General features: G+C 41.3%; 1 protein-coding gene across 11 annotated transcripts in view; it reads left to right on the top strand.

Annotated features, from left to right (window-relative positions):
- Positions 1–27,819, top strand: part of SHISA6 (shisa family member 6) — a 353,649-nt gene that overhangs the window by 29,507 nt on the left and 296,323 nt on the right. For all 11 annotated transcript variants that reach the window (XM_083148330.1, XM_083148329.1, XM_083148332.1 and 8 more), the window contains exon 3: positions 27,383–27,546. In XM_083148330.1, coding sequence (XP_083004456.1) covers positions 27,383–27,546 — 164 coding nt within the window. The remainder of the gene's footprint in view (positions 1–27,382; positions 27,547–27,819) is intronic.

The following is a 27,819-nucleotide window of genomic DNA, read 5'->3' as shown; positions in this document are numbered from 1 at the left end:
AACTTCCATTGAAAGAAACATGGTAGCTTCAACATTTTCAGGTTGTCATGCTGGTTGTAAACACTATCTTTGGTACCAATCTATTTTAACCTTGAGTTTGAGGTAAGATGTGTCAAAGAGAAATCGGAATTTGTTATGTTTGCTTTATTCCTTGTACAGAATAACAATTTCTAGAGGGTTAGCAAATTGCTATATTTTTAATCAATAGACAATTAAATATAGTTACGCTTTATTTGCGATTTAAACAATACTTATACACACTTAGTAAAACATGCATTTGGATCATTTTATTTAAAAATGTCTCTCTACTTCTTCTAATTCAACCCAGCACTCATGGCCGATATGACTAGAAAAATAAAAAGATAAATATGAACCGTTTTCTCATGGTTCTCCTTGAGTGCATGCATAAGAAAGCTATAAATAGTAATTTGTGGGATAATTATTACATCTACAAAAGAGAAGTAGTGGTTAATTCAAAATGTTGGTAGATTTTTGGTTTCAGTCATCAAAATTCAAAGATGGCAGAGAATAATTACATATACAATTTTTTATAATAATATAGGGCCTTATTCTGGTTCACTCTTATATGGACAAAACCATGTGCACTGCAGGTGGGGCAGATGTAACTTGTGCAGAGAGAGTTAGATTTGGGTGGGGTTTTACTTCAAAGTGAGATCTATATTACAGTGTAAAAATAAAGCAGTCAGTATTTTCCCTGCACAGAAACAAAATAACTCACCCAAATTAAACTCTCTCTGCACATTTTACATCTGCCCCCCTGCAGTACACATGGGGGGTTATTCTAGTTCATTCTTTCTGACAAAATCCTTCTTAGATGGACAAAACCATGTGCACTGCGGGTGGGGCAGATGTAACTTGTGCAGGGAGAATTAGATTTGGGTGGGGTTTTTCTTCAAAGTGAGATCTATATTGCAGTGTAAAATAAAGCAGTCAGTATTTTCCCTGCACAGAAACAAAATAACTCACCCAAATCTAATTCTCTCTGCACATTTTACATCTGCCCCCCTGCAGTACACATGGGGGGTTATTCTAGTTCATTCTTTCTGACAAAATCCTTCTTAGATGGACAAAACCATGTGCACTGCGGGTGGGGCAGATGTAACTTGTGCAGGGAGAATTAGATTTGGGTGGGGTTTTCTTCAAAGTGAGATCTATATTGCAGTGTAAAATAAAGCAGTCAGTATTTTCCCTGCACAGAAACAAAATAACTCACCCAAATCTAATTCTATCTGCACATGTTACATCTGCCCCCCCCCTGCAGTGCACATGGTTTTGTCCATCTAAGAAGGATTTTGTCAGAAAGAATGAACTAGAATAAACCCCATGATTTTGTCCATCTAAGAAGGAATTTGCCAGAAGAAGTGAACCAGAATAAGGCCCATAGTTTTTAAATATCCCTCATTGGGATCATAAGCTATATTATAACATGTAGGTCAGTGGTTCCTAAACTGTGTGCCGTGGCACCCTGGGGTGCCTTCCGGAACTTGCAGGGATGCCATGGACTGGTGGTTCGTGGCTAATTTAAGTTATTTATGGCCAAATGTAATGTGGACAAACAGTAATGAAAACTGTACCACATAACTGCCTCTCAGGGATATAACTACAATTTACTTAACTTCATATTTTTTTTCTCAATGAAAAACTTTAGACCCAGGGGCCCAGTGAAAATAATTCTGATACTCCGGGGCGCCATGATTTAAAAATTTTGGGAACCACTAATGTAGGTGCATTTAAATAATAATTATTATTTTTGAAAAAATGTAAAGAACAAAAGTTTTTTTTATATGTAGAATTAACATTTCTAATTAGAGTCAAACATTAACAGTGTACAGTTAAAATACATTATGTGTGGATCATTTTTCACTAATAACATTAACAGTTACCATTTTATTGTTGGAGCTTAAGTTACTCTTCAGCCATTCTTTCTTTCCATATTTCTAAGGACTGATACTGTTCACTATACTGCACAGATATTTCGGGGGATATTCAATCACCGGCGAGCATCTCCCATCGGGGAGATGCCCGCCGGGCCCTATTCAATGTTGTCTTCCCCGACAGAATGGTGCAGGGTATCTCGGCAGAACGAGCCCGACATCACAAGCTGTGAAGCTCATTCTGCCGAGAACGGCCTGGAAGTGACAAGCTGCCGGCTGAAGCTCGCCTCTTCCTGGCCGCAACTCGCGGCCACGCCCCCTTGTCGCTCCCCGGCAGGTGGGACATTGAATCCCACCTACGTGTTCTTGGTCGAGCTCACCGAGAACGGGACTGGGTCACGGCGGTCGAGCAAGCTCCACTGCTGTGACCCTCACATTGAATACCCCCCCTTAGTATTAGTACTATTTAACTGATACTATATTATTACTGATATGTGTTTACTAGTCATAGAGGGCAATGCTTCAAAAAGTGATAAAATGGAAAATGATAAACAACCAGCCAATCAGCTCCTGGATGACATTTTTCAAACCCAGCCTGTAAGATGGCAGGTAGAAGCTGATTGTCTGTGACTTATCACTCTCCATTTTATCACTTTTTGAAGCTTAGTGCATCTGCCTCAGAATTTGTTTCTTGCGTCTCATCTAGGAAATACATTCTAGTTAGTGCATTTATTTGTAATTTCTGAAAAATGACATACACACACATGTATTGATTCAGAATAATGGCATACTGACACATAGGGATCAAGAACAATGGCATACTGACACATAGGCATCCAGAATATCGGCATGCTGACCCTATGAGAATGAGAAGAAGAAATGACACTATAAGATCTAGAACAATGCATTACTGACATTTGGCAATGCACAACACTGACAACACTGACACTTGTGGATCCAGAATGGTTACAGAGTGACATTTTGGGATCAGAACAATTACTTACTGACACTTTGAACAAACAGCACAGTAACATAATAAAAAATAATGGAATTCAGACACTTGGGTTCCTGAACAACAGCCCAGTGACCAATGACGTAAGTAGATCCATTGGGTGCTAGGTGGGGAGGCAAAGCAAAATTTGGGGCAATGTTGTCACACCTGATCAGGCTGCCTTTGTATAAACTATAAACTTTAACTTTTTTGGTGGTATGAGCTGAGGTGTTGTAGTGCTGGCATCTGTAGGGTGTGGTTATGACTCCCTTGTAAACCCAGGCCCCCCAAGTACCCTACACTCCACCCTCTCTCTGTACCCCCTGACAGTGACATTTAGGGATCAGGAACAATAAAATAAAGACAATTGCAGACCAGAAATATTTATATATTTACCCTTTAAAAAATACTACATTGGTCAGTTCTGGTTTATAGCTACATTTTGTCATAAATATGACGTGTAACTTGTTCATGTAAAACACAGTTATTCCAAATAAACTAAATGGAAAATATATTAATTTGAAATGCCCTGTATTTAAAGAGAATCAGATATATCTGTGAAGATAATTTTTTGCTAAGCACAGATTACTGTATTTCCCCTTTAAGTGATCGTACTACATTTCCCCTTCTGCCCTCTGGTTTGCCCAGTGGAGGAACAGATAAAAGGAGCACACAGTTTACTAACAAAGCTGGCTTCTACAGTATTTAGTGCTGGTGTAGAGCAGGGAGGTGACACTGAATATGATTAGCCATCTCACCGGTCTGTTCAGCATATTAGTCAATGCAATTATCATGTTAAACAGTATGCTTAGCAAGCTAATCTCCAAATCATGGAGTCTTTTATGGGGGAATGGGAGAAAGATACTGTAGATCTGTTTGCTATAAGCTATGCAATGTATGGCACATAACAAGCAGTGCCTTTATTAATGAGGCTACCACATAGGCACATGTGCTTACATTATCACCTTATTAAATCAGCTTCTTATTTATAATTAATAATGCTATAACAATTTCATTTTTCTATTCAGTTCCCTTGCCTACACATTCATTATTTCAGCACATTGAATAGTAAGGGCAAGAACAAGGCTAACTTGTATAGAGTCTCATTTTCTAAGGGTAAAGTTTCTAGAACATAGATTATTAAAAAACATGTACAAAATCTAAAGGTCAAAAAGGGGGTTAAAAGGGAAAGTAGTATTTGCTATAAATATAATTAGAGAACTGTGCCTAAAGCTTAATATTTAGCTTTGGGCAGAGTTTCCTATAAGTCATATTACTGACCAGAAACACACCATTACCCTTATGTCACAATATACCATTAATCACATTTTCTCCACACTGTGGAGTTAGGTCAGTAGTATGTGGGTAGAATAAGCATGCGCAGGAACCGACACAGGGGTGCCGTTCTGGAAACACCCCCCCCCCCCCCTCTGCCGGGTCACAGACTTCTTCCTTCACCCCTTACACTGAGACATAGACTGCTCACCTGGTATATGCAGGTAAGCAGTCTAGGACCCTTAAGGTGCTCTCTCAACTTTTGAGAAGAGGTGAAAGGTCAGGGCTGTACGATGGGTGTGGCACAACCTCCTTGAACGTAGGCGCTACAATTCTCTTCCCATAGATGAATGAGCACCTTGAGGGTCAACACTTCAACTCTGACCATGAAGTGAAAGCTGCCTGGTGTCGACAAAAACCACCAGCTTTCTTCTCCGTTGGGTTTGCCTGATTCATCAAGCATTGGTGCACATGCGTGAAAAGGAATGGGTCTACGATGAAAAGTGAATAGTGTATTACATAGAAGATAAACTGAGATATTATGTACAAACAAAGTGTTCAAATGTGTTCAAAAGGGAGAGAATTAATATATATATATATATATATATATATATATTACTTTTCATATTACAGCCTCGTATATGTATATTTACAGCCTCGTATATGTATATTTTTTATATATGTCTAGTATCTGTGTAACCTAAACACTGCCATCTGCTGGCAGCGAGTGATACTACATCTCTTTCACACATAAGAGGTATCACAAGGTAGCAGACTACTGTAGGTTTGAAAGCTTTTGCTTCGAGCAGGCTTAGCTAGTATATATATATATATATATATATGTTTTACACCACTTGTCTGCATGGTTTATTTCCGAGTGCCGCCGCCCCCACATCTCTACATTAGCGGTGCCTTTTGGAAGGCACCTGATCTACTATTGCTATTAGCAGCTCATTGCAGCCCAGGCTATTTGGAGTGCCACCATCAGAAAACCCTATATATATATATATATATATATATATATATATATATATATATATATATAGAGAGAGAGAGAGAGAGAGAGAGAGAGAGAGAGAGAGAGAGAGAGAGAGAACAATGATGCAGCACTCCAGCCTTGTACGAATAGGTGGTTTAATAATTAGCACTCAGCTACGTTTCAACATTTACATGTTGTCTTCAGGCTAGAATGTAAATGTTGAAACGTAGCTGAGTGCTAATTATTAAACCACCTATTCGTACAAGGCTGGAGTGCTGCATCATTGTTCTCTGTATATGCTGTTCCAGTAGTGGAAGCGGGCACCCACCGAGGGTTTATCTGTACAGTGTTGGAGTGCCGGACACAAGTGTTTTATATATATATATATATATATATGTGTGTGTGTGTGTTTGTATAGGGTGTTACCCAGCCGAGCAGTACATGAATCGGGCAGTACCACTCCCTTTAAAAGGGTATAGCGCTGACAGGCACCGGGAATGGCGCATGCACAATATCGACCTTGGTACTGCGCATGTAAAAGTCCAGAGCAATTGTAGAATGAATACCACAGACCTGTAGGAACCAAGACTACATGTATCTATTATTCAGTTACAATATACAGTTGAAAGTTCAATGTGGAGTTATATACTGTAGCTGTCACTTAATGTTAGCTTTTGCATGCAAACCTGTAGGATTAATCAAGTTCTGTATTTTAGCTTTTCATTGCCTAGAAGTCATACACCAGCTGGGAATCTTATATACATACCCTAGGACAATAGAATGGGGGAATTAATGTAATATTAGTTTCCATAGTAACATGTGTTAAAGAATATGATGGATGCTTATTGATTTCTAAGGAAACTGCAGGTGAACTTTCTATAAAGCAGCAGGTAATGCATGTTAACCCATTTGTAACAATCTAAGATTATAGTGTTCCATGTTTGTAAAATATTATATATATATATATATATATATATATATATATATATATATATATATATTGCACATTTTAAAAGAAAAAAGCTATGACCTAAAACATAAATAAAATATGTCCAGCTGGTCATTGGTGTTGCTAAATATTTAACACTAAATTAATCACCATCCCCTTCGCACTTAGTAGTGCGGACAGGGGGTGTCAGTGAGGGTAGCCCAGCGTTACATGGGCATTCCCATGAAAACACTGGGCATTCCCATCATAATTTAGCAATGACATGGGTGTGGGGGGAGCATCAAATTACTTTGTCCCCGCACGCAAGGCTTGTGAATGGAGGTTTACGCTAAACCATCATTCCCATGTGTGGGGGGATATTTGAACATCCCCTCTGTGTGAGCAGCCTACCCAAAATAGCCCACCCCCCTTTATCACCTGGGGTGATTCTCGTGTCTTTTGTGTGGGGGGATATTTGGCATGCAAGGGTAGGTGGGTGTTCGTGCGGGCGGTGCATACATGACATGCAGAGCTGTGAATTTCCCAGCTTTGGGTGTCAACCAAAATAAGGTTTTTACAATGGCAGTGTTTGATGGAATCAGAGGTGTAGCAGGAGTAATGGAAACAGATAATTTAGGAGTAAAGTGAGCAGATTTTATGAAATTCATGTCAACTTGAGAATATACAAGACAAAAGACTTCTTAGACTTCGAATAATAATAATAATAATAATAATCATCACAATAACTTCTTGGACATTGAATAATAATAATAATCATAACAACTTCTTGGGCTTTAAATAATAATCATAACAGTCTCTGATAATAACTTGGACTTGAAAAATAAAGAAATAGGTCTTAGCTGAATCCAGACAAATGATGAATTTATGTAGGGGGAGGAGCCAAGAGGATAGAGGTAGCACTGGGTCGTTAAACTTGAACAGCATAGGTACTGACACCGGCAGGAGCAAAAGTATCACTAGCAGGTTAGCTAGAATCGGAACCTCAGGAAGTACAGAAAGGAGTGCAGACTGGCTAATGACACTTTTGCCCATATCCAAGATGGGGGTGCCGGCCTCCTGGCACTGACCAGAAACCAAAACAGCAAAACTTCTACTGGCCAGTGACCACTGCCACTGTGCCCCCGCCAAGAACCCTGAACTCCTGCAAGGCGTCAGAACCCCATCCAGTGAAAGGAAAGCTGCTGCAGAACAGGTAAGTAGCGCACCTGCCGGCGGCGATCATGACTGACTGTGACAAAGGTCCAATGTATGTGCGCAGTGAGATCTTTAGCAACAGGACCTGGCGATGGAGCCGGCATCGGGTTATGCTAAGAGACTTGTCAATATCGTCAGCCTGCCTGTATTCAGCAGCATTGCCATAGTTAATGATGTCTGCATGCAGTGCTGATGGAGGATGTCGTTGAGCTAGCATCAAGCGGGTACACACTAGAGGATGTGCCCTCATATACGGTCTTGTGTGTACCCAGCTTTAGATAATGGATTTATAGCAAGTTTTACATTGTTATTAGTATCGAATAGGAAAAGTAAAGAAATTGAAGCAATAGCATGGTAATGATTTATTCTCATTATATTTTTTCTTTACATTTCTTCGTGTTGCTTGCTGTGGTGTAGCAACCCCAAAATAGCTAAATGCCCTGTGCAAGTCAAGATGATGCACCCTCATTTACCTAACATGCCACCACAGATTTTTCCACAAGCCAGACCGCTAATTCTAGGGTCCTGATCCCACCTGTAGTCTTCAATTGGGCAAGTTATTCAGTACCAGATTTGTTGACGATGGGTAAAGGCAATCCTCACAGACCAACACCAATTCCAGCAAGGGTGCGTTTATTAATATTTTTACCCCGGTGACTTTCTACTTATCCCAGCATTCTTCTTTTAGCCACTGTAAAGTTACAGAAATGTCAACAAAAAAGTCACTTTAAAAAACCTGTCATCGTTCATATACCGTATATCCACCTGGAGGAATTTCTCCACCACGCCACTACTTATTTGTGACAACACAGACATGATCAGAGAAATTACTTTTCAGAAGCAGCCATCTTGTTGTAAGATAGCTGCTGCCCAAAAAAATCATAAAACATATTCAATATTTGTTTTGACTTTACCAACAATTAGAATCTCAAACAAATACCATCTGGATTACAGATTATGTTTAAGTAACTATTTTAATGTGAAGTGACATATTCCTTTTAATGAATCCACTCACATTACATCTATCTATCTATCTATCTATCTATATATATATACCCGATACTCACCTGAGGTAACCACACCCCCTGACGAAGTCCTTCTGTGTGACGAAACTAGTTGGGCGTTGCTTCTATGGTCCGACGTTGGAGACGTCCTCCTTCCACCTGTGTTACAGCCGGCATTCCCCTCTGATCCTGTGTGAGTGGTGCGGTATCTTGGTCTGAGGTCTCTGCGGCTGAAGCTGAGCGGGCGCTTATCCCCCACAGGAGTATCCGGGCTGTGACGGTGTGATGATCTGGCTGGCAAGCATTATACTTTTAGCCCCTGTGTACGTGAGCTTAGTTTGATCAGTTCAATTCTGTTACTTTGTGCTCATTGGTGCGTCTTTTCTACTTTTTTGCATATATATATATATATATATATGGAAAACAAGGGGGTATCAGAGTGCGCTAGAATACAACAATAGTAGATTTAAACAATCAATGTTTAATATAAAATATATAAAATGGTACAAATATAAAAAAGCCCTTATAGTTAGGGGTATCTCAGAAATACAATTTGATGAACAGATACCCCTAACTATACGGGCTTTTTTATATTTGTACCATTTTATATATTTTATATTAAACATTGATTGTTTAAATCTACTATTGTTGTATTCTAGCGTACTCTGATACCCCCTTGTTTTCCATTTCTATCATCTGGGTCTTGTCTAGCAGGAGATCCTTCAGAGGTGCTGCTTCCATTTCTAATAGCGCAGGAAGGGGTCCCCCCGTATCCATATATATATATATATATAAATATATATATATATATATATATATATATATATATATATATATATATATATATATAGAAAGTGGTTTCTCTAAACTAGAGACACAGGCACTCGCCACTTTATCCAAAAAACAGTCAAGTTTTTGATAAAAATAAAAAATGTTTTTATTTCACAAGATGAGTAGAAAGGTCAAGGGGATAACATCACCATGCTCCGACGTTTCGGTCCGTACATAATGGACCTTTATCAAGGAGCCTAAGTAAGCACAAAAACAATGTAAACAGCCCAAACAGTGCCAGTACATATTCAAGTGCTTTAACATGGTGTAGACATAAATAAACTTACGGTACAGGTGAATGAAGAAACATCAAAGGTACAGGTGCGCTGCATGCAAACCAGCATGGAGCAGTGGTAGACATACACTGAAGGAGCTGTGCTGGTCTGGTTTAAATGGCACTACGCCGGAAGTCTGTTTGCGCCGGGTCCCGCCGTTTCTGCCGGATGACGTCACATCCTGTGTGACGCAACCCGGAAGCAAGCGGCTGAGGTGGACCGCAAGGTGATGCGCAAGCCAGTGCCGGATGTCCGGACACCGGAAGTGACGTATCGCGGGCGTGGAACGCATCACAATGATGTGTGCGTTTCAGGACAAGGGATGAAGTAACCTGCGCACGCCACTAGGAGACGTGTGACGTGTCAGGTATCTAATGTGGTCAATCGAGTACGCATTAAAACGGGAAAATAGTGTAATTGAGACATGCGCAGCAAGTGATGTTACCAGGGGTTGTAGAAAACAGTCGATGAAGATAGCCAAGGGTTGGAGCAATGAGTTGCGGGCAGAGATGATCGGTCTGCCGGGGGGATCGGTGTCAGATTTATGTATCTTGGGTAACGTGTAGATGATGGGGCACACAGGGAAGGTTACAGTGAGGAAGCTGTGGTTGTCTTGTGTGATAGGGCGATGCTGAGCAGTGAGTCGACCCGGCGCTTGAAATCAGGGATGGGGTTTTGTGAGACCTGCTTGTATGTTTGGGTATCGGAGAGTTGGCGGAGGATCTCTGTATTGTACTGGGTCCAGTTCTGGATCACTACCGCGCCACCCTTATCCGCCGGACGCATCACTACTTCTTTGTTGCGTTTAAGAGTGGTTAGGGCTGTTCTTTCAGCGGCTGTCAGGTTTTGATAAGTAGGTTTCTGTGTGGTATTTTGAATATCAATTTCAATCTCAGATCTCTTTACCTTATTACACTGTTCTGAGCCTGGTTCCTTTCAGCACCTACGCTGGGTATATGCCGGCATACTGATCGAGTCAAATACGGGGCTCCACCCCGCACCCGACCGATCACTTGCTGCGCATGTCTCAATTACACTATTTTCCCGTTTTAATGCGTACTCGATTGACCACATTAGATACCTGACACGTCACACGTCTCCTAGTGGCGTGCGCAGGTTACTTCATCCCTTGTCCTGAAACGCACACATCATTGTGATGCGTTCCACGCCCGCGATACGTCACTTCCGGTGTCCGGACATCCGGCACTGGCTTGCGCATCACCTTGCGGTCCACCTCAGCCGCTTGCTTCCGGGTTGCGTCACACAGGATGTGACGTCATCCGGCAGAAACGGCGGGACCCGGCGCAAACAGACTTCCGGCGTAGTGCCATTTAAACCAGGCCAGCACAGCTCCTTCAGTGTATGTCTACCACTGCTCCATGCTGGTTTGCATGCAGCGCACCTGTACCTTTGATGTTTCTTCATTCACCTGTACCGTAAGTTTATTTATGTCTACACCATGTTAAAGCACTTGAATATGTACTGGCACTGTTTGGGCTGTTTACATTGTTTTTGTGCTTACTTAGGCTCCTTGATAAAGGTCCATTATGTACGGACCGAAACGTCGGAGCATGGTGATGTTATCCCCTTGACCTTTCTACTCATCTTGTGAAATAAAAACATTTTTGATTTTTATCAAAAACTTTACTGTTTTTTGGATAAAGTGGCGAGTGCCTGTGTCTCTAGTTTAGAGAAACCACTTTCTGTCTATTGGAGTTCGGAGTACCCTCTGCACCCCTTCACAGGACACCCCACCGTTGGCTTTTGCCTCCCCCAGTGAGAGTGCGGTCTACAACTATAACAATATATATATATATATATATATGTGTATTGCAGTTACTTTGGTTGGACTATTCTTATCCTTAAAATCAGAAGGTGGAATTGTACTTTAAGGAAAAACTCTTGCGGAAGGGTTCTAGATCTGTGGGGGACTCACACATTAACAGTATACAAGAATGTATGGGATTTATGTGTCTGTTGCTCAGATCTTTATAAATAGAATAAAGAGACAAATAAAAGCTATAAAGAAAGCTTAAAGGGTTATTTTCTGCCCTCATATTCTGTTTTTCTGTGTTAAAAGTATTTTATTGTGTGTGCAGCACAAGGACATATTTGAAAGCTTGTGTCTTTTTATAATCTATTTATTGTGACCTTTTACCTGTGCTATTTAAGTTATCTGGTTATGCCTCACCTAATGCAAAACCAAGTTTCTTATGATGGGCAAAGACATTAGAAGGTTGATTTATGATCGCTACAAATTCTTGGCTGAAATGGATAAAACATTTTGTGTTCCATAAATAACAATAAAAACAGACAGGAGGAGAATGTTGGAGGAAGAGATTAAGAATAAGGAGATAATCCTAAATACAGAGGCAGTGTATTTGAACTTGTCCCTACTAGGGTCAAAAGAAGAAGCAATACACAGCAAACTTTTTTTTAATGCCTTAGAGATCTCGTTAGTTTCCAATAAATTGATAATCTGAATAAAGCTGCAGCACAGACAGCGGCTGCATCTTTTAAATACTCAGTGGTGGGATTCTAATAAATTAACAATAGGTTCTATGTCCTAATGCCCATTGCGCATAAAGCCGCACGCCGTAATGCCAATTACCCAGAAGGCGACACACGTATACCCATTACACATTGTGCTACACACCATGATGCCAGTTACACATTATGCCACACACTATGATGCCCATTACATATTTGAAACATAAGTGCCACTTACCTACAGGCTCATTGCTAGGGGGGGGGGGTTGCTTGATGCAAGGGGCTTCATGCTGGATGCCAAGGGGGCTTCATGCTTGTTGCCAAGGGAAAATACATGCTGGTTGTCGAGGGGGAGTAAATTGCTCATTGTCAAGGGGGAATACATGCTGGTTGCCAAGGGGGAGTAAATTGCTCATTGTCAAGGGGGAGTGAAATACCGCCGCATCTTACTGCCGCGGACGCTCACAAGGTGCTGTGACAGCCGGGCAGAAAGCTGCGTGCTGCCCGGCTGCAGGGCCGGCGCTACCCACTCAGCAGCTCCTGCAAAGCAGGGAGGCGCCATGCTGAAAAGGCGCTGTCTCCCTCCCTGCTCTGCTAAAACCTGCCTCAGCCCTCACTGTCACTGCCTCCTGCATGCCACCCGCAGCGCATGTCTGACAGTGGGCGGCAGTATGGAGAGGCTGAGCAGCTTCCTGCACAACGCACACACTGTCCTCCTCCTGCGACCTGCCCCCTCTTCCTCATGGACACTTGCGCTGAGGCATGTAGGGCTGTCTGTGAATGCCTGGATGACATGTCATGTCCGGATCCGCCCCCTACCCATTGTCTCCTGTCAGCTGTCAATCAAAAGACGAACAGGCAGAAGCGCCGGCTCCCCTTCCTTCCCTCTTCTCAGTGTGCTGTGCCAGTGCCGTTGCCAGTCCTCAACACTCCGCCCCCTCTATCTTCTCCCCTCTTCTTCCATCTACTCCTTCTCTCCCCTCCTTTCCCCCTCATTCACGAGTGCTGCACATACTTTTTGTACTGCTTTCTGATCGCCTGCTACATTTTGCGGACACAGCACTGAGATGGTGTATGCACCCGAGATCCTCCATAGGATTGCATGTTTCATACGCTCCCACAATCGGGCTGCAGCTTGTTGCAATGGAAAGGGCGCAAAATGTATGGTTTGCAGGAGGGCGCCGGACACCCTAGCACCGGCCCTGCCCGGCTGTATACTGAAAGCAGGTCCACGGCTATTTTGAATTCTCCCGCTGGACCGTGAGCCAATAGGACCTCGCGGCCCGGCAGCCAATAATGAGCCACCACTGCCGCTCCTTATTGGTTTCCGGACCGCGAGCTTCTATTGGCTCACGGTCCAGCAGTAGCATTCAAAAATAGCCGCGGACCTGCTTTGTGTATACAGATATTGTGTACATATCTCTGCCCGGCTGTCACAGCTGCTTAAAGCATCCATGGCAGTCCTTAGCAAACGGTTCTGCAGAACAGATCGTATATTAGGTATCGGTTCTGCAGAACCGGTAAGAACCGGCTGAATCCCACCTCTGACTGTACTGTAAGTGACGATTCCACAACATTTTTAGCTATCAGCAAGAAAGTTTTAATGATTAATAAATAAATAGATCAGTAGATGACCTTACGATGCACATTTATAAGGGGCTATGTGTATCATTTATTTATTTATTTTGTTTCTTATATAGCGCAGCAGATTCTGTTGCACTTTACAATAGTAGACAGTGATAAAACAAACTGGATAACAACAGACAGACTTGGAGGTAGGAGAGCCCTGCTGCAAGATTACAATGTATAGGGATATAGGAGGGAAACACAAGGACAGGCAACAGTAATAGCATAGCAGTCCAACCAAGTTACAAGTCCAGAAGGGAAGCTATATAATCCATAAGTGTCCCAGAGGGTTATGCGTGTAGGACTTAAATATTATAGGCGGCCACAATTAAGTTGCAAGTATAGTCAGAAAACTGAGGGAGAAACAAGTACATTTACAGAGGAGAAAGTCCTCACAGAACTCTCAAAACTGAAAGTGGATAAATCAATGGGGCCAGATGGGATACATCCAAGGATACTAAAAGAGCTCAAAGGGGAGCTGGTAAAACCAATAACAGAATTATTCAACCAGTCACTAGCTACTGGAGTAATCCCAGAGGACTGGAAAACAGCGAATGTAGTCCCACTGCACAAAAGTGGAAGCAAAGAAGAGGTAAGCAACTATCGACCAGTGAGCCTTACATCAGTAGTAGGGAAATTGATGGAAACACTCTTAAAAGAAAGAGTTGTAGAATATCTCAAAACCAGCAATTTACAGGATCCAAAACAGCATGGGTTTACTGGGGGAAGATCATGTCAAACAAATCTTATTGACTTTTTTGACTGGGTGACTAAAGTAATAGATCAAGGTGGGGCTGTAGATGTAGCTTATCTAGACTTTAGTAAGGCTTTTGACACTGTCCCACATCGCAGACTGTTAAATAAACTTGAAAGCTTGGGATTGGATTCTAAGATAGTTGAATGGATAAGAGCATGGTTGCAGGACAGAAAACAGAGAGTTGTAGTAAACGGAGTACAGTCAAAGGAGGGAAAGGTTACAAGTGGAGTACCCCAGGGATCTGTACTTGGACCAGTGCTTTTTAATATCTTTATTGGTGATATTGCAAATGGAATTGAGGGTAAAATGTGCCTTTTTGCAGATGACACAAAGGTATGCAACAGGGTAGACACACCAGGAGGGGTAAAACAAATGATTGATGATCTAGGTAGATTAGAGGAATGGTCAAGAGCATGGCAAATACAGTTTAATGCCAAAAAATGCAAAATCATGCACTTGGGTTGCAAAAATCCAAAGACTAAATATAGTATAAATGGCACTATAATGGAAACTACTGAGGAAGAGAGGGATCTAGGTGTCACTATTTCAGGGGACTTAAAGGCAGGTAGGCAATGTAACAAAGCAATGTAGAAGGCAAGTCAGATGCTTGGTTGCATAGGGAGAGGTATCAGCAGTAGAAAGAAAGAAGTAATAATGCCACTGTATAGGTCATTGGTACGACCTCATCTAGAGTATTGTGTTCAGTTCTGGAGGCCATATCTCCAGAAGGATATAAATACATTAGAGACTGTACAAAGAAGGGCAACTAAAATGGTGCATGGCCTACATCACAAAATGTACCAGGAAAGACTAAAATATCTTAATATGTATACTTTAGAGCAGAGAAGGGAAAGGGGGGACATGATAGAAACTTTCAAATATATCAAGGGTTTTAACAAGGTACAGGTGGGAGACATTCTTCACAGGAAGAGGAGCAGCAGAACACAAGGACATGCACTGAAACTAGAGGGAGGAAGATTCAGGGGAAATTTGAGGAAGAATTACTTCACAGAAAGAGTAGTAGATAAGTGGAATAGCCTCCCATCAGAGGTGGTAGAGGCAAATACAGTAGTACAATTTAAACATGCTTGGGATAGGCATATTGATATCCTTACAAAAAAATAAAGATCAAATATGGTTTGAGGTAACATGTTTAAAAAAGGGGCAGACTAGATGGGCCAAGTGGTTCTTATCTGCCGTCAAATTCTATGTTTCTAAGTATTTTATATTGAATACGACAAGATACAGGCAACCAATGAAGGAACTGGCAGAGTGGATCAACAGATGATGAGCGTCTTGCAAGGAAGATCAGCATAGCAGCAGCATTTAAAATGGATTGCAGTGGTGAGAGTCTGTTCTTGGGAAGACCAGTTAGGAGACTATTGCAATAATCAATGCCGGATATACTGTAATGAGTGCATGGATAAGAGATTTGGTAGTGTCTTTTGTGAGATAGGGTCGTATTTTGGATATGTTTTTTAATTGCATGTAACATGATTTGGAGACAGATTGAAAGTGGGGAAGAAAGGACAGTTCAGAGTCCAGGATTACCCCTAAGCAATGAGCTTGTGGGGTAGGGTAGATTGTCGAATTGTCAACAGCAATGGAGATATCAGGATGGTAACTGTTCTTAGTTGGTGGGAATATAAGTAATTCAGTTTTGGAAATATCGAAATTGAGTTGGCGAGAAGACATCCAAGATGAGATGGCAGAGAGACATTCAGAGACTCAGCCCAAAACCACTGGTGACAACTCTGGGGTTGATAGATAGATTTGAGTATCATACGCATATAAGTGATACTGAAATAAAAAAGAGCTGATTAGTTTGCCAAGAGAGGAAGTATAGATTGAGAAAAGCAGAGGACCTAAGACTGAGCCTTGCGGAACTCAGAATGACAGAAGTAGTGATGAGGAAGTAGAGTCAGAGAAGCAAAAACTGAAAGCGCGATCGCTTTCAGATAGGTAAGAAGTGAACCAGGAAAGGGCTGTATCATAAAGACCTAGGGAGTGTAGTGTTTGTAAGAGAAGAGTGTGATCCACAGTGTCAAATGCAGCAGAAAGATCCAGAAGATGATGTAGTGAGTAATGGCCTATAGACATAGCAGTTACCAGATCATTCACCACTTTAGTTAGTGCTGTCCCAGTGGAGTGTTGAGAGCGAAAGCCTGACTGAAGCGGGTCTAATAGGGTGTGAGAGTTAAGATAGTTTGTGAGGCGAGAGTAGACAAGTCTCTCCAGTAGCTTGGAGAGGTATGGGAGTTGAGAGATAGGACGATAGTTAGAGAGATTGCAGATTTTAGTTAAGGTTGGAATAAGCACAGGAGATAGATTTTTAATGACTTGTGCAGGTATAGGATCAGGAGTCAAGGTAGTAGAGAAGGAGGATATGAGGATAACATTCAATTTACATGGTATAATTGAAAAATGCCTGTTAGGAGGTATTTTATCTTTCTCCAATGTATCTCTTTCTCCATGCTTTGATAAATATCCCGTTAAATGTACATTTAACTGTTTATGTAATGACAAATATCTCAATCTTTTTAAGAGAATGATAACCTAACCACACACTTTTGCTGGTATATACATATATAGAAAATCAATTTCTCTGCTATTTGTCAGTATGGGGCCCTTTTAAAAATTCTACTTCTAAAGCCCCATACACACTAGTAAAAAATGTTGCTCAAAAAGGGCTTTCTGAGTGATATCTCTTCTATATCTTCTAGTGTGTACACTGAATATCATTAACGATGCACACTTCCACGCATTGTCAATGACTCTCTGCCTCCCATCCTGCATGTTAACAACGGCCATGCTGCTGCATGGCTCTCATCACCCCACTGCCATCACTAACTTCCCCGCCGGCATCGGCAAGTGTGTATGGACTTGATGATGACAGCACCCCACCGAGTCTCTGCTGCTGACAATATCGGTGTCAGCGGGGACCTCCAAGTGTGTATGGGGCTTAAGCCAATGTTTTCTATTACCTCAAGCTTACTTCTGCCAGCAAAGGCCCCAGCTAGAAATTGTACAATCACAGTGGCATAACCATTGGCCCCACAGACCCTGCAGAGTCTTGGAGTAAATGGGTGCTTTGTGAGGACTGGGGGTCTGTGGGGGCTATTGCTGCTACTGGTACCTGCTCATTGTTAGGGATTACCACCTCCCTCCATCTGCTGCCACTGTTGTTGGACGTGTTTGCCACCCATTGAAAACATCTGTCCCAAAATTGCTGCCATATAGGAGACAGTAATCATGGTTGCTAGCAGACATTTTGGGAGGGAAATAAGAATATTTTAATTGGGGAAGATGTGACATACCCTGGCAGTGGCTAGTGGTAGCTGGAGGGAGAGGGGAATCCTCTACCAATGAGCAGGTACCAAAAGGAGGAGGTTCCTGAATGTTTTTCAGGTGGGGGGACATACGTTTTATTGTTATGCCACTGCAGTTGTGCCAGGAAGGGGATCCAAAGCAGCGTCTCTGCCTTCATTGGTCCCTTATAGCAATGTATGTATAATGTTATCTCAGTATGGCCCTTGTATTAAATGGGACAATATTGTGATAGATCCTTTTGTAGGCATTTGGGCCAGTAAAATGTCTTTACTGCTTCATTAATAGAGCCCGTGTCTAGGATCCATGCGGGTCCCCTCCTCTCTGGCAGCAACTACAGCACTATAGCCAGTTGTGAGTGTAATTATATGTGTGCAGGGAGTGCAGTGTGGGGCCCATGTGCATTGCACTCCATACTTGTGTGCAGTGTGCTCTCTGCACCTATTATAGACACACCAATGCCTAAATATGTTTAGTGGTTGGTAACAAATGCAGCAGAAAGATCCAGAAGATGATGTAGTGAGTAATGGCCTATAGACATAGCAGTTACCAGATCATTCACCACTTTAGTTAGTGCTGTCCCAGTGGAGTGTTGAGAGCGAAAGCCTGACTGAAGCGGGTCTAATAGGGTGTGAGAGTTAAGATAGTTTGTGAGGCGAGAGTAGACAAGTCTCTCCAGTAGCTTGGAGAGGTATGGGAGTTGAGAGATAGGACGATAGTTAGAGAGATTGCAGATTTTAGTTAAGGTTGGAATAAGCACAGGAGATAGATTTTTAATGACTTGTGCAGGTATAGGATCAGGAGTCAAGGTAGTAGAGAAGGAGGATATGAGGATAACATTCAATTTACATGGTATAATTGAAAAATGCCTGTTAGGAGGTATTTTATCTTTCTCCAATGTATCTCTTTCTCCATGCTTTGATAAATATCCCGTTAAATGTACATTTAACTGTTTATGTAATGACAAATATCTCAATCTTTTTAAGAGAATGATAACCTAACCACACACTTTTGCTGGTATATACATATATAGAAAATCAATTTCTCTGCTATTTGTCAGTATGGGGCCCTTTTAAAAATTCTACTTCTAAAGCCCCATACACACTAGTAAAAAATGTTGCTCAAAAAGGGCTTTCTGAGTGATATCTCTTCTATATCTTCTAGTGTGTACACTGAATATCATTAACGATGCACACTTCCACGCATTGTCAATGACTCTCTGCCTCCCATCCTGCATGTTAACAACGGCCATGCTGCTGCATGGCTCTCATCACCCCACTGCCATCACTAACTTCCCCGCCGGCATCGGCAAGTGTGTATGGACTTGATGATGACAGCACCCCACCGAGTCTCTGCTGCTGACAATATCGGTGTCAGCGGGGACCTCCAAGTGTGTATGGGGCTTAAGCCAATGTTTTCTATTACCTCAAGCTTACTTCTGCCAGCAAAGGCCCCAGCTAGAAATTGTACAATCACAGTGGCATAACCATTGGCCCCACAGACCCTGCAGAGTCTTGGAGTAAATGGGTGCTTTGTGAGGACTGGGGGTCTGTGGGGGCTATTGCTGCTACTGGTACCTGCTCATTGTTAGGGATTACCACCTCCCTCCATCTGCTGCCACTGTTGTTGGACGTGTTTGCCACCCATTGAAAACATCTGTCCCAAAATTGCCGCCATATAGGAGACAGTAATCATGGTTGCTAGCAGACATTTTGGGAGGGAAATAAGAATATTTTAATTGGGGAAGATGTGACATACCCTGGCAGTGGCTAGTGGTAGCTGGAGGGAGAGGGGAATCCTCTACCAATGAGCAGGTACCAAAAGGAGGAGGTTCCTGAATGTTTTTCAGGTGGGGGGACATACGTTTTATTGTTATGCCACTGCAGTTGTGCCAGGAAGGGGATCCAAAGCAGCGTCTCTGCCTTCATTGGTCCCTTATAGCAATGTATGTATAATGTTATCTCAGTATGGCCCTTGTATTAAATGGGACAATATTGTGATAGATCCTTTTGTAGGCATTTGGGCCAGTAAAATGTCTTTACTGCTTCATTAATAGAGCCCGTGTCTAGGATCCATGCGGGTCCCCTCCTCTCTGGCAGCAACTACAGCACTATAGCCAGTTGTGAGTGTAATTATATGTGTGCAGGGAGTGCAGTGTGGGGCCCATGTGCATTGCACTCCATACTTGTGTGCAGTGTGCTCTCTGCACCTATTATAGACACACCAATGCCTAAATATGTTTAGTGGTTGGTAACAGAGTTAGATTTATGCACTTTTTATTAGTAAACTTAATATCAATGTCAAGCTAGCTATTTATATCAACAAGAAAAATATGTTTTGGTCTATGGTTCAGCTCGATGATGTAGCGATTACCATGGAAATGACAGAAGGGGTGACAATTATCTTTAGGCATTGAGGAGCCAAAAGCAGCCTTACATTTTTTTATACTGAATCCATGAGTAGAACATCTGAGTGCACAGTGTCAGTGTCATGATTTCTCTGTGTCATGGTTTCTCTGTGACAAAGCTTGTTTATTTTACATGGGTTCTCTGTGACATCGATCTCTTTGATCTGGTTTCTTTGTCACATGATTTCTCTCTGATATTTCTTTGTGACATGGTTTCTCTGTGACATGATCTCTTTATGTAACTGTTTCTCTGTAACATGGTTTCTCTGTGACATGGTCTCTTTATGTCAAGGTTTTTGTGTAATGTGGTTTCTCTATGACATGTTTTCTGAAAGTGTCCACTTCAGCAAGGGTTTATTGTTCAAGAATTATTGTTCTGGGTCTTACTGGTAAGCAAAGTGCATTTTCTAGAAGCAGTCACTTTTTTATTCTCTAAAGGCGCTCATTTTATGATTAGATATTTCGAACGGTGTCTTTAAAATGTTATAGACATCATTTTCTTGTGTCAGGAAAGTTGACAGATCACATTTGTGGTATATAAAGGATATTCTAATGATACAGCATACTGTAGCTTTAGTCCAGTTGTAATTGTAGTAAATATTATTTTATTCCACAAAAAAATGTACCATGTTTTATTTAAACAAGATCCCTCCTACAGCTGTGGTCAGCATATATTAAACTGAGACCAAAGCCTAGAAAAAGACCAATAGAATGTATTGTATATCTGATAGTCATTTGACGACAAAATTGAACAACTGGGTAATTAAGAATTCACTGTATATGCTATGATACCATTGGTTTTAGCTTAGTTTCATGCTTACCAACAGTTATCTGCTACAATAAAGCAGGGTCGGATTGTGAACAAATGTACACATAGCTTTACATACGTACCACCAAAAGTGTAAGGTGTAGCATGTAGCCATGGGATATGGCAGCAGCACGCACAACAATCCACGAATGTGTGTGTCTACTGCATGCAAGTCAATGTGTGAAACATATCCAGCGTGTTTCCACATTTCAAATGCTTTGGAACTGAGCGTAAACAAATGTGGGTAATGCTGAGTCATAAACAACTCAGTGACATTTGCAATAAACCTCCTTTCAGATGAGATGTGTCATGTATGCAAATCACTTGCCAATAATGTAATAATATTAATAATAATAATAATAATAATAATAATAAAAAATATCTAATAAATAGAGACACTGAGGTGTAGATTTTGCAGAAAAAATATTTTAGTTAACTAATATTATTAACTTTAAGTATGGGGCAAAGAAAGGAGGCCAGAATCAGTCAATATAGCCATACACAAGGAGCACTACAGGCAGAAAACGCCCTGAGTGCAAACGCAATCATAAAACTGTTATACGCATCAAAAGGTATCCACCCACCCTCTACCTTGACTACTCATCCATTTGGGTGATGATACTGTCCCCAGTTAAGGTGGTAAAGCTACAGTAACTACAAGTCAACAAAAGGGAGCGCACCTCAACTAAACAATTGCACTCACACTGGTGACCTGCCATTCTTTCCTGCCACAAAATAGTCAATGGTCAATTACCAACAACAAAACCACAGGGGAGGGTGGGAACACTTGAAACAGAGAGCACAGAATACTATCTGCCACAGCATAGGCAGGCTAAGTCACATGATGTTCCTTCCAAATCATAGGCAGGTAAAGTCATGTGATGTTCCTTAATGCCAGTCCCCATCCTAGAGGTTAAAATTATGTAATTTCTTATAGCAATCATTTGGTTTATCTAGCGTAACTTGGCTGTATCTAAACAATTACACATAGGCACAGTTCAGAGCAGTTATAATGTAGGCTTTGCGGTGCATACAGTCCCCTTAGTCCCGGGAGGGCCACACTGCTCACAATGCACCCATTTCTGGGGGGATTCAAAAGTAATGCCTCGACGGCTATAACTGTTTTCTTTATGAACAGATTTGAACACTTTTTTTTTGTACGTGATAACTCAGTTTATCCTCTATGTAATGCACTATTCACATTCAATGTAGTCCCCATCCCTTTCCAATGCTTGAGGAGTCAGCAAACGTTGGAGAAGAAAGCTGGTGTTTGTTGTTAACACCAGAACCGAATGGCAGCTTTCACCTCGTCTTCAAAGGGCAGCTCTTATTGCAAGAGCCGCCCTTTGCGATACTTGTACATATACTATACTAGTACATATGCGACTAGTGTTGTTGCGGGATGTACCACAGTTGCTTTGTACATCCCAGCCTTAAACACACTACACTATAATAAACACTACACAACATTCTTCCATTACTGTAAGCGCAATATAGCCCCTAGTCTTTTGCACTTAAGGCTTCATTGTATTGCTAAACAATCACTGGATGTGTACTGCTGCATTGTTTTTACAACTATATCCTCTATAGCCAATAATACTTATGCTTTATGTTATGTTAAATTGACTAGAATATACTCTGCTTCCCCAGCTGCAGAATTCCATACTATCATCATAATATCTCTATCAAAACCCATCTCTCTACACTACACAAACATAACACAAAAAAGAGGGAATATAATGACCGACAGCATTACCATTTGGCAACTTTCATATATATATATATATATATATATATATATTTATATATATATATATATATATAAAAGACAAAGAGGTGCCCGATACCGCGCACTACGGTTTTGTTGCAGCAACTCTGAGGATCCCCTGTTAGGCGGGACCTAGGTAGGTTTAGAGATGAAAAAGGAAATAAGAGTTCAGAGTGCGCTACCAGAAATTACACAGTTTTTTTAAAACACAATATGATTTAATATAAAAGCCTTATAGGCAATACATAAAAGTGCAGAAATACAACAGCTTTTTTATTTCAGCAAGTTTCTGTTATTCACTTGGTGTAGCAGGCCCAACGCGTTTCGTCATGGAAATGACTTCATCAGGGGCTTATATGTAACATTTTTGATAACCAAATGGCACTGTAAATTCAATACAGATAGAAAATTGTAAATAAAAAATTTCATTTGTACATTTAGAATAAAGAGACATTTTTTGGTGATGAAGGATATAGAACGGAGAGGAGGATGAGAGAGAGAAAGCGAAAAAAGGAATGATATATATATATACAATATACAAAACGTGATTGATTTATACATGATTTCATTACTAATTACATGGTTTAAAGTTCGTGAAAAGTTGTGATTCAATTCTGTGATAAACAGATAGTACATTTAATAATGTTAAGTTTACCAGGGGATCGTGCTGATCCTAATTCATATGGTTATATATAATACCAATGTGATTCAGTGATGAACATATACATACAATTGATGAATATTTACAGAGGGATCTTCCTGATCCTGATGTATGTGATTAAATACATATAACAACAATATTAAGAATTAATATTAAACAATTATAAATCTCTTGTTTAGATGAGTGAATACCCCACCCAGGTGAAGAAGAAAAATATAAAATAATTGTATATATATACCTTTGTACAACTTCAATTATCATATACACTAAATCGACAGTGTTGTTTTTCTCCTTGAAGACGGGGGCTCGAACCCCGAAACGTTGGAGCACTAAATAAAGCACTTTAAAACCCCAGAAGAGTGCCGCTGTCTGCATCCTTTCTAAAGAACCATATCAATTTATCCGGAGGGCACCCTGGACGTTGCATTTACATAAGGAGTGCCGGGCTGAACAGAATTTGTATATATATATATATATATATATATATATATATATGCCATGTAGAAGTACCGGCACTGTGCAGCTGTCAGGTCAGCAGGAAAAGACTTGCTCGGGTGCCCATTCTTAGGGGTGTCAACCCCAATATATAGAAAGCAGCAGAGAAAAAACATCACTCCGGGGCTTGTGAAGGCGAGCTGAGGCTCGAAACGCCAATGACATGCTACAGTAAACACTGTTTGGTACTTATGTAGTATCTGGGCGTCCGATTTAGAAATCGGATCGGATCGCATCGCATCGCATGCGACCAAATCGTATGCGATGCGATGGTCAAGATTTTTCCATAGGATTCAATGTTAAAATGGTCTGAGTCCATTTTAACATAGAATTCAATGGGAAAAAGGGGTCCTCTTCCTTTCCCCACTATCCAAGTGGGCATGGAGTTGGATATAAACCTGTGGCGAGCGTAGCGAGCCACCGAGCCCGAAGCGTGGCGAGCGTAGCGAGCCCCGCGAGGGGACACAGAATACTTTTTAAGAAATATGCGTTTGCTCGCCACGCTTCGGGCTCGGTGGCTCGCTGCGCTCGCCACGCTATATAAAATCAACTCTGTGCCCACTTGGATAGTGGGGAAATGAACAGGACCTTCTTAACATTGAATCCTATGCAAAATCGCATCGAAACGCATCACATCGCATCTGATTGTATGCCTTAAGGTAAGGCATACAATCACAAAATCGGACGCCCAGATACTACATAAGTACCCACTGTTTTGTTTCATCACAAGCCCTGGAGTGACGTTTTTTCTTTGCTGCTTATACATATATATATATATATACAGTATAGTCTCATTGAAGTGATTTTGGATGTTTAGAGACTCTGATGAACAGTGATTTAAAAGGGCAAGGCTTGTCTGTTGGCTACTATTTGTAGATGGGTGCTAGATGACGCTCTGGCAGTTGGGATTCCGATGTTCATTAGTCTGACATCGGAATCCCAACTGTTAAATGTCTGACAGTCGGGATCCCAACTGACAGTGGCCATTCTCCCTCGTGAGGGTCCACGACCCCCATAGAGGGAGAATAGAATCTGTGGCAAGCCCGCCGGGGCTTATTAGTGCACGCCCCCCTGTAGGCAGTCGGGATTCCGATGTCGGACTAATGACGGTCGGAATCCCAATAGTAGGAGCATCACACCCTTGTATAATTGGGCTTTAATAACGATAAAAACTCTTTATGTATTGTTTCACCTTTAAAGGTTAACTGGACCTTTATTAATTGGAATGGTCATTCACAGTCTTGTAATCGATATAAGTAGGTCAGCCTATATACAGCTCCAAGGGTCTGGCTGCTTCCTTATGCTACCTAACTTATGTTATCCCCATATATCCCCTGCTTGCAAACTGCTATATTCTATATTTAGGTAACTCATATCATCTGTTACACCAGTATTGAAGTAGCGGCTTGCAAACTGCTATATTCTATATTTAGGTAACTCATATCATCTGTTACACCAGTATTGAAGTAGCTGCTTGCAAACTGCTATATTCTATATTTAGGTAACTCATATCATCTGTTACACCAGTATTGAAGTAGCTGCTTGCAAACTGCTATATTCTATATTTAGGTAATTGTGCAAATATTTTTATAAGATTTGAAAGTGAGTTAGAATTTATTAGTGGCTGGGATGGTATGTAACCTCTTACCATTTGTTATCTTAGTTTTATTGCTAGTGGAAGAGGGGCTCTGGCTGGGTGGGGTCTCAATCAATTAACTTAGAAACAGCTTTTAGTATATATTGTGAACATAAGGCTGACCTCAGCCTGGCTGACTATTGCAAGCTGACTATTGTTAGTTTGTCATATTTTAAAGTAGGAATATTTTTAAGTAGGGCGAAAACAGTTACATAGATTAAAGATTGGACTTATTCTGGACAGAAACTGCCAACCAACTTAACATCTTCGTATCAAATTGAATCAGAAAGACACCAGCAACCCAGAAAACCAAGAGACTGCTTTGAGTGAGCTCACTTCATTCTCTCATCATACTACTCCTGGCTGCTTAATCTGCCTATTCAGCTGTGATATCACCATTTCTCCATCTGCTAAAACTTTTTGAATATCACTCTTTATGCTTGTACTTGCACTGTCCGTTTTGAAAATGCCCAGCTGTACCTCTAATGACTTTACCTCTCTTGCTGTTCCATTGAGAGTAGGTGTCCCTGATTATTTTATTCTTGGCCCTCTTCTCTATCTCTACATGTCCTCTCTGGGTGAACTTATTTGCTCACTCGACTTCCACTATGCCGAAAATACTAAAATCTACCCCTCGTTTCCTGATCGTTCTCCTTCCATCCTAACTCATATCTCCAATTGTCTCTCTGCTGTCTACTCTTGGATGACCCAGCGCTTTTTTAGACTTAAAATATCAAACACTAAGCTGACCTCTTCCGACCCTCCTGCATAAAATCTGACCATCTCTCATCCTAACCTGTTTATGCTCACCTCTCCCCCTTCTGTGTTACCCCTGTCTGTCTGGATTCAGTATTGAATCCCGGCGGTCGGGATCCCGGTGTTCAGAATCCCGACGCCAGAATCCCGACAACCGAAATGCCGACAAGGTGGGGACGTGGATCGCCCCCCCTTGCGGGCTCGCTGCGCTCGCCACGCAGCGGGCCCGGTGCCTTGCTACGCTCGGCACGCTAATTTATTCTCCCTCCAGGGGTGTCATGGACACCCCAGGAGGGAGAATGTGTCGGCATTTCGGCGGTCGGGATTCCGGCGTCGGGATTCTGAACGCCGGGATCCCGACCGCCGGGATTTTAACTGCATCCCGTCTGTCTAACCCTCCCCTTTAGAATGTAAGCTCTCACGGGCAGGGCCCTCTCTCCTCATGTGCCTTTCTTAGAATATATAAACCACTGCCACCCTGATAATTGCTTCAGTGTCCTGTCCCCTGATGCAACTATCTGTATTAACCATGTACTTGTCCTAAACTGTCTTGTAATGTAATTTTGTTTTGTGTTTGCTCATAACTATGCTCTGTAAAGCGCTGCGGAATTTGTATGCGCTACATAAGAAACTGTTAATAAATAAATAATAAATATAGTGTATCTTCGATTTTATGTCTCTCCAAAGAAATAAAAAATCCATACAAATGTGTGCTCCAACATCACTGCTGCAGTCATGCCAAACATCCTCTCTTTGGTGCATCAAGTCCTATGAGACGTCTAGTGTCGGGCATCTTGTATTTGTCAAACATGAAGTAGCATTTATTCTCAATTTGTCACAACATGTAAAACATGGCTTAGCTGTTTTTCCAAATGTGGATTCTGAAAATTGTTTGCAGATTAGATTAGAGGTGGAAATTTTTAGAAAAATTACAAAGCGTGACTTTTGCAGAGTCCAAGGTGTGCCAGATTGTGCCATACATGGCGCAGTAAAACCAAGATGTATGTGGACAAATCTGTACACTTTCTAAAATGATAGGTTGTAGCTGATGGTTACTATGGGCAACTTTACGATTGGTACACTTCTCCAAACCGTCCACTGCTTGGCACATAACCCTACTTAGTTATAGATCAATTTCAGCTTATTATCAATTTACTATTTTACTAATTTTGCAGGTACTATTATTTTAGGATGAAAACTGTAATAACAAATAGTAAATATAATTTATATATTAACATACTTTATTAATTTGTTACAGGGCACTTGCGGACATTTTGATACAACAGGGGCCGATCCCTATCCCACACTGTGAACGAGAGGCAATTTCTGCTGTCAATAACTCTCCAAAGGAGAATACACCTGTTAGAACTTCGAAAAATCAGTACACTCCAGTGCGCACCACGAAGACTAACCACGGAACAGGTGAGTGTATTAAATGTGTCTCACATTCCTTAGAGTTGCCATGGATTCCAAAGTCACAGAATATTTTTTTTAACATTAACTGAAACATATACAGGGCCAAACGTACTAAGCTTGAAAAGTGATCAAATCGAGAATGATAAACCGCCAACCAATCAGCTCCTAAATGCCCTATCTCAGGCTGTGTTTGAAAAAAGACAGTAGGAGCTGATTGGTTGGTGGATTATCACTCTCCATTTTATAACTTTTCAAGGCTTAGGGTAATTGGGGTAATTC

Source organism: Crinia signifera, chromosome 6 (genome assembly GCF_055691185.1).
Source record: "Crinia signifera chromosome 6, ASM5569118v1, whole genome shotgun sequence".
Classification (NCBI taxonomy): domain Eukaryota; kingdom Metazoa; phylum Chordata; class Amphibia; order Anura; family Myobatrachidae; genus Crinia; species Crinia signifera.
This window is presented reverse-complemented; position numbering and strand designations above follow the sequence as displayed.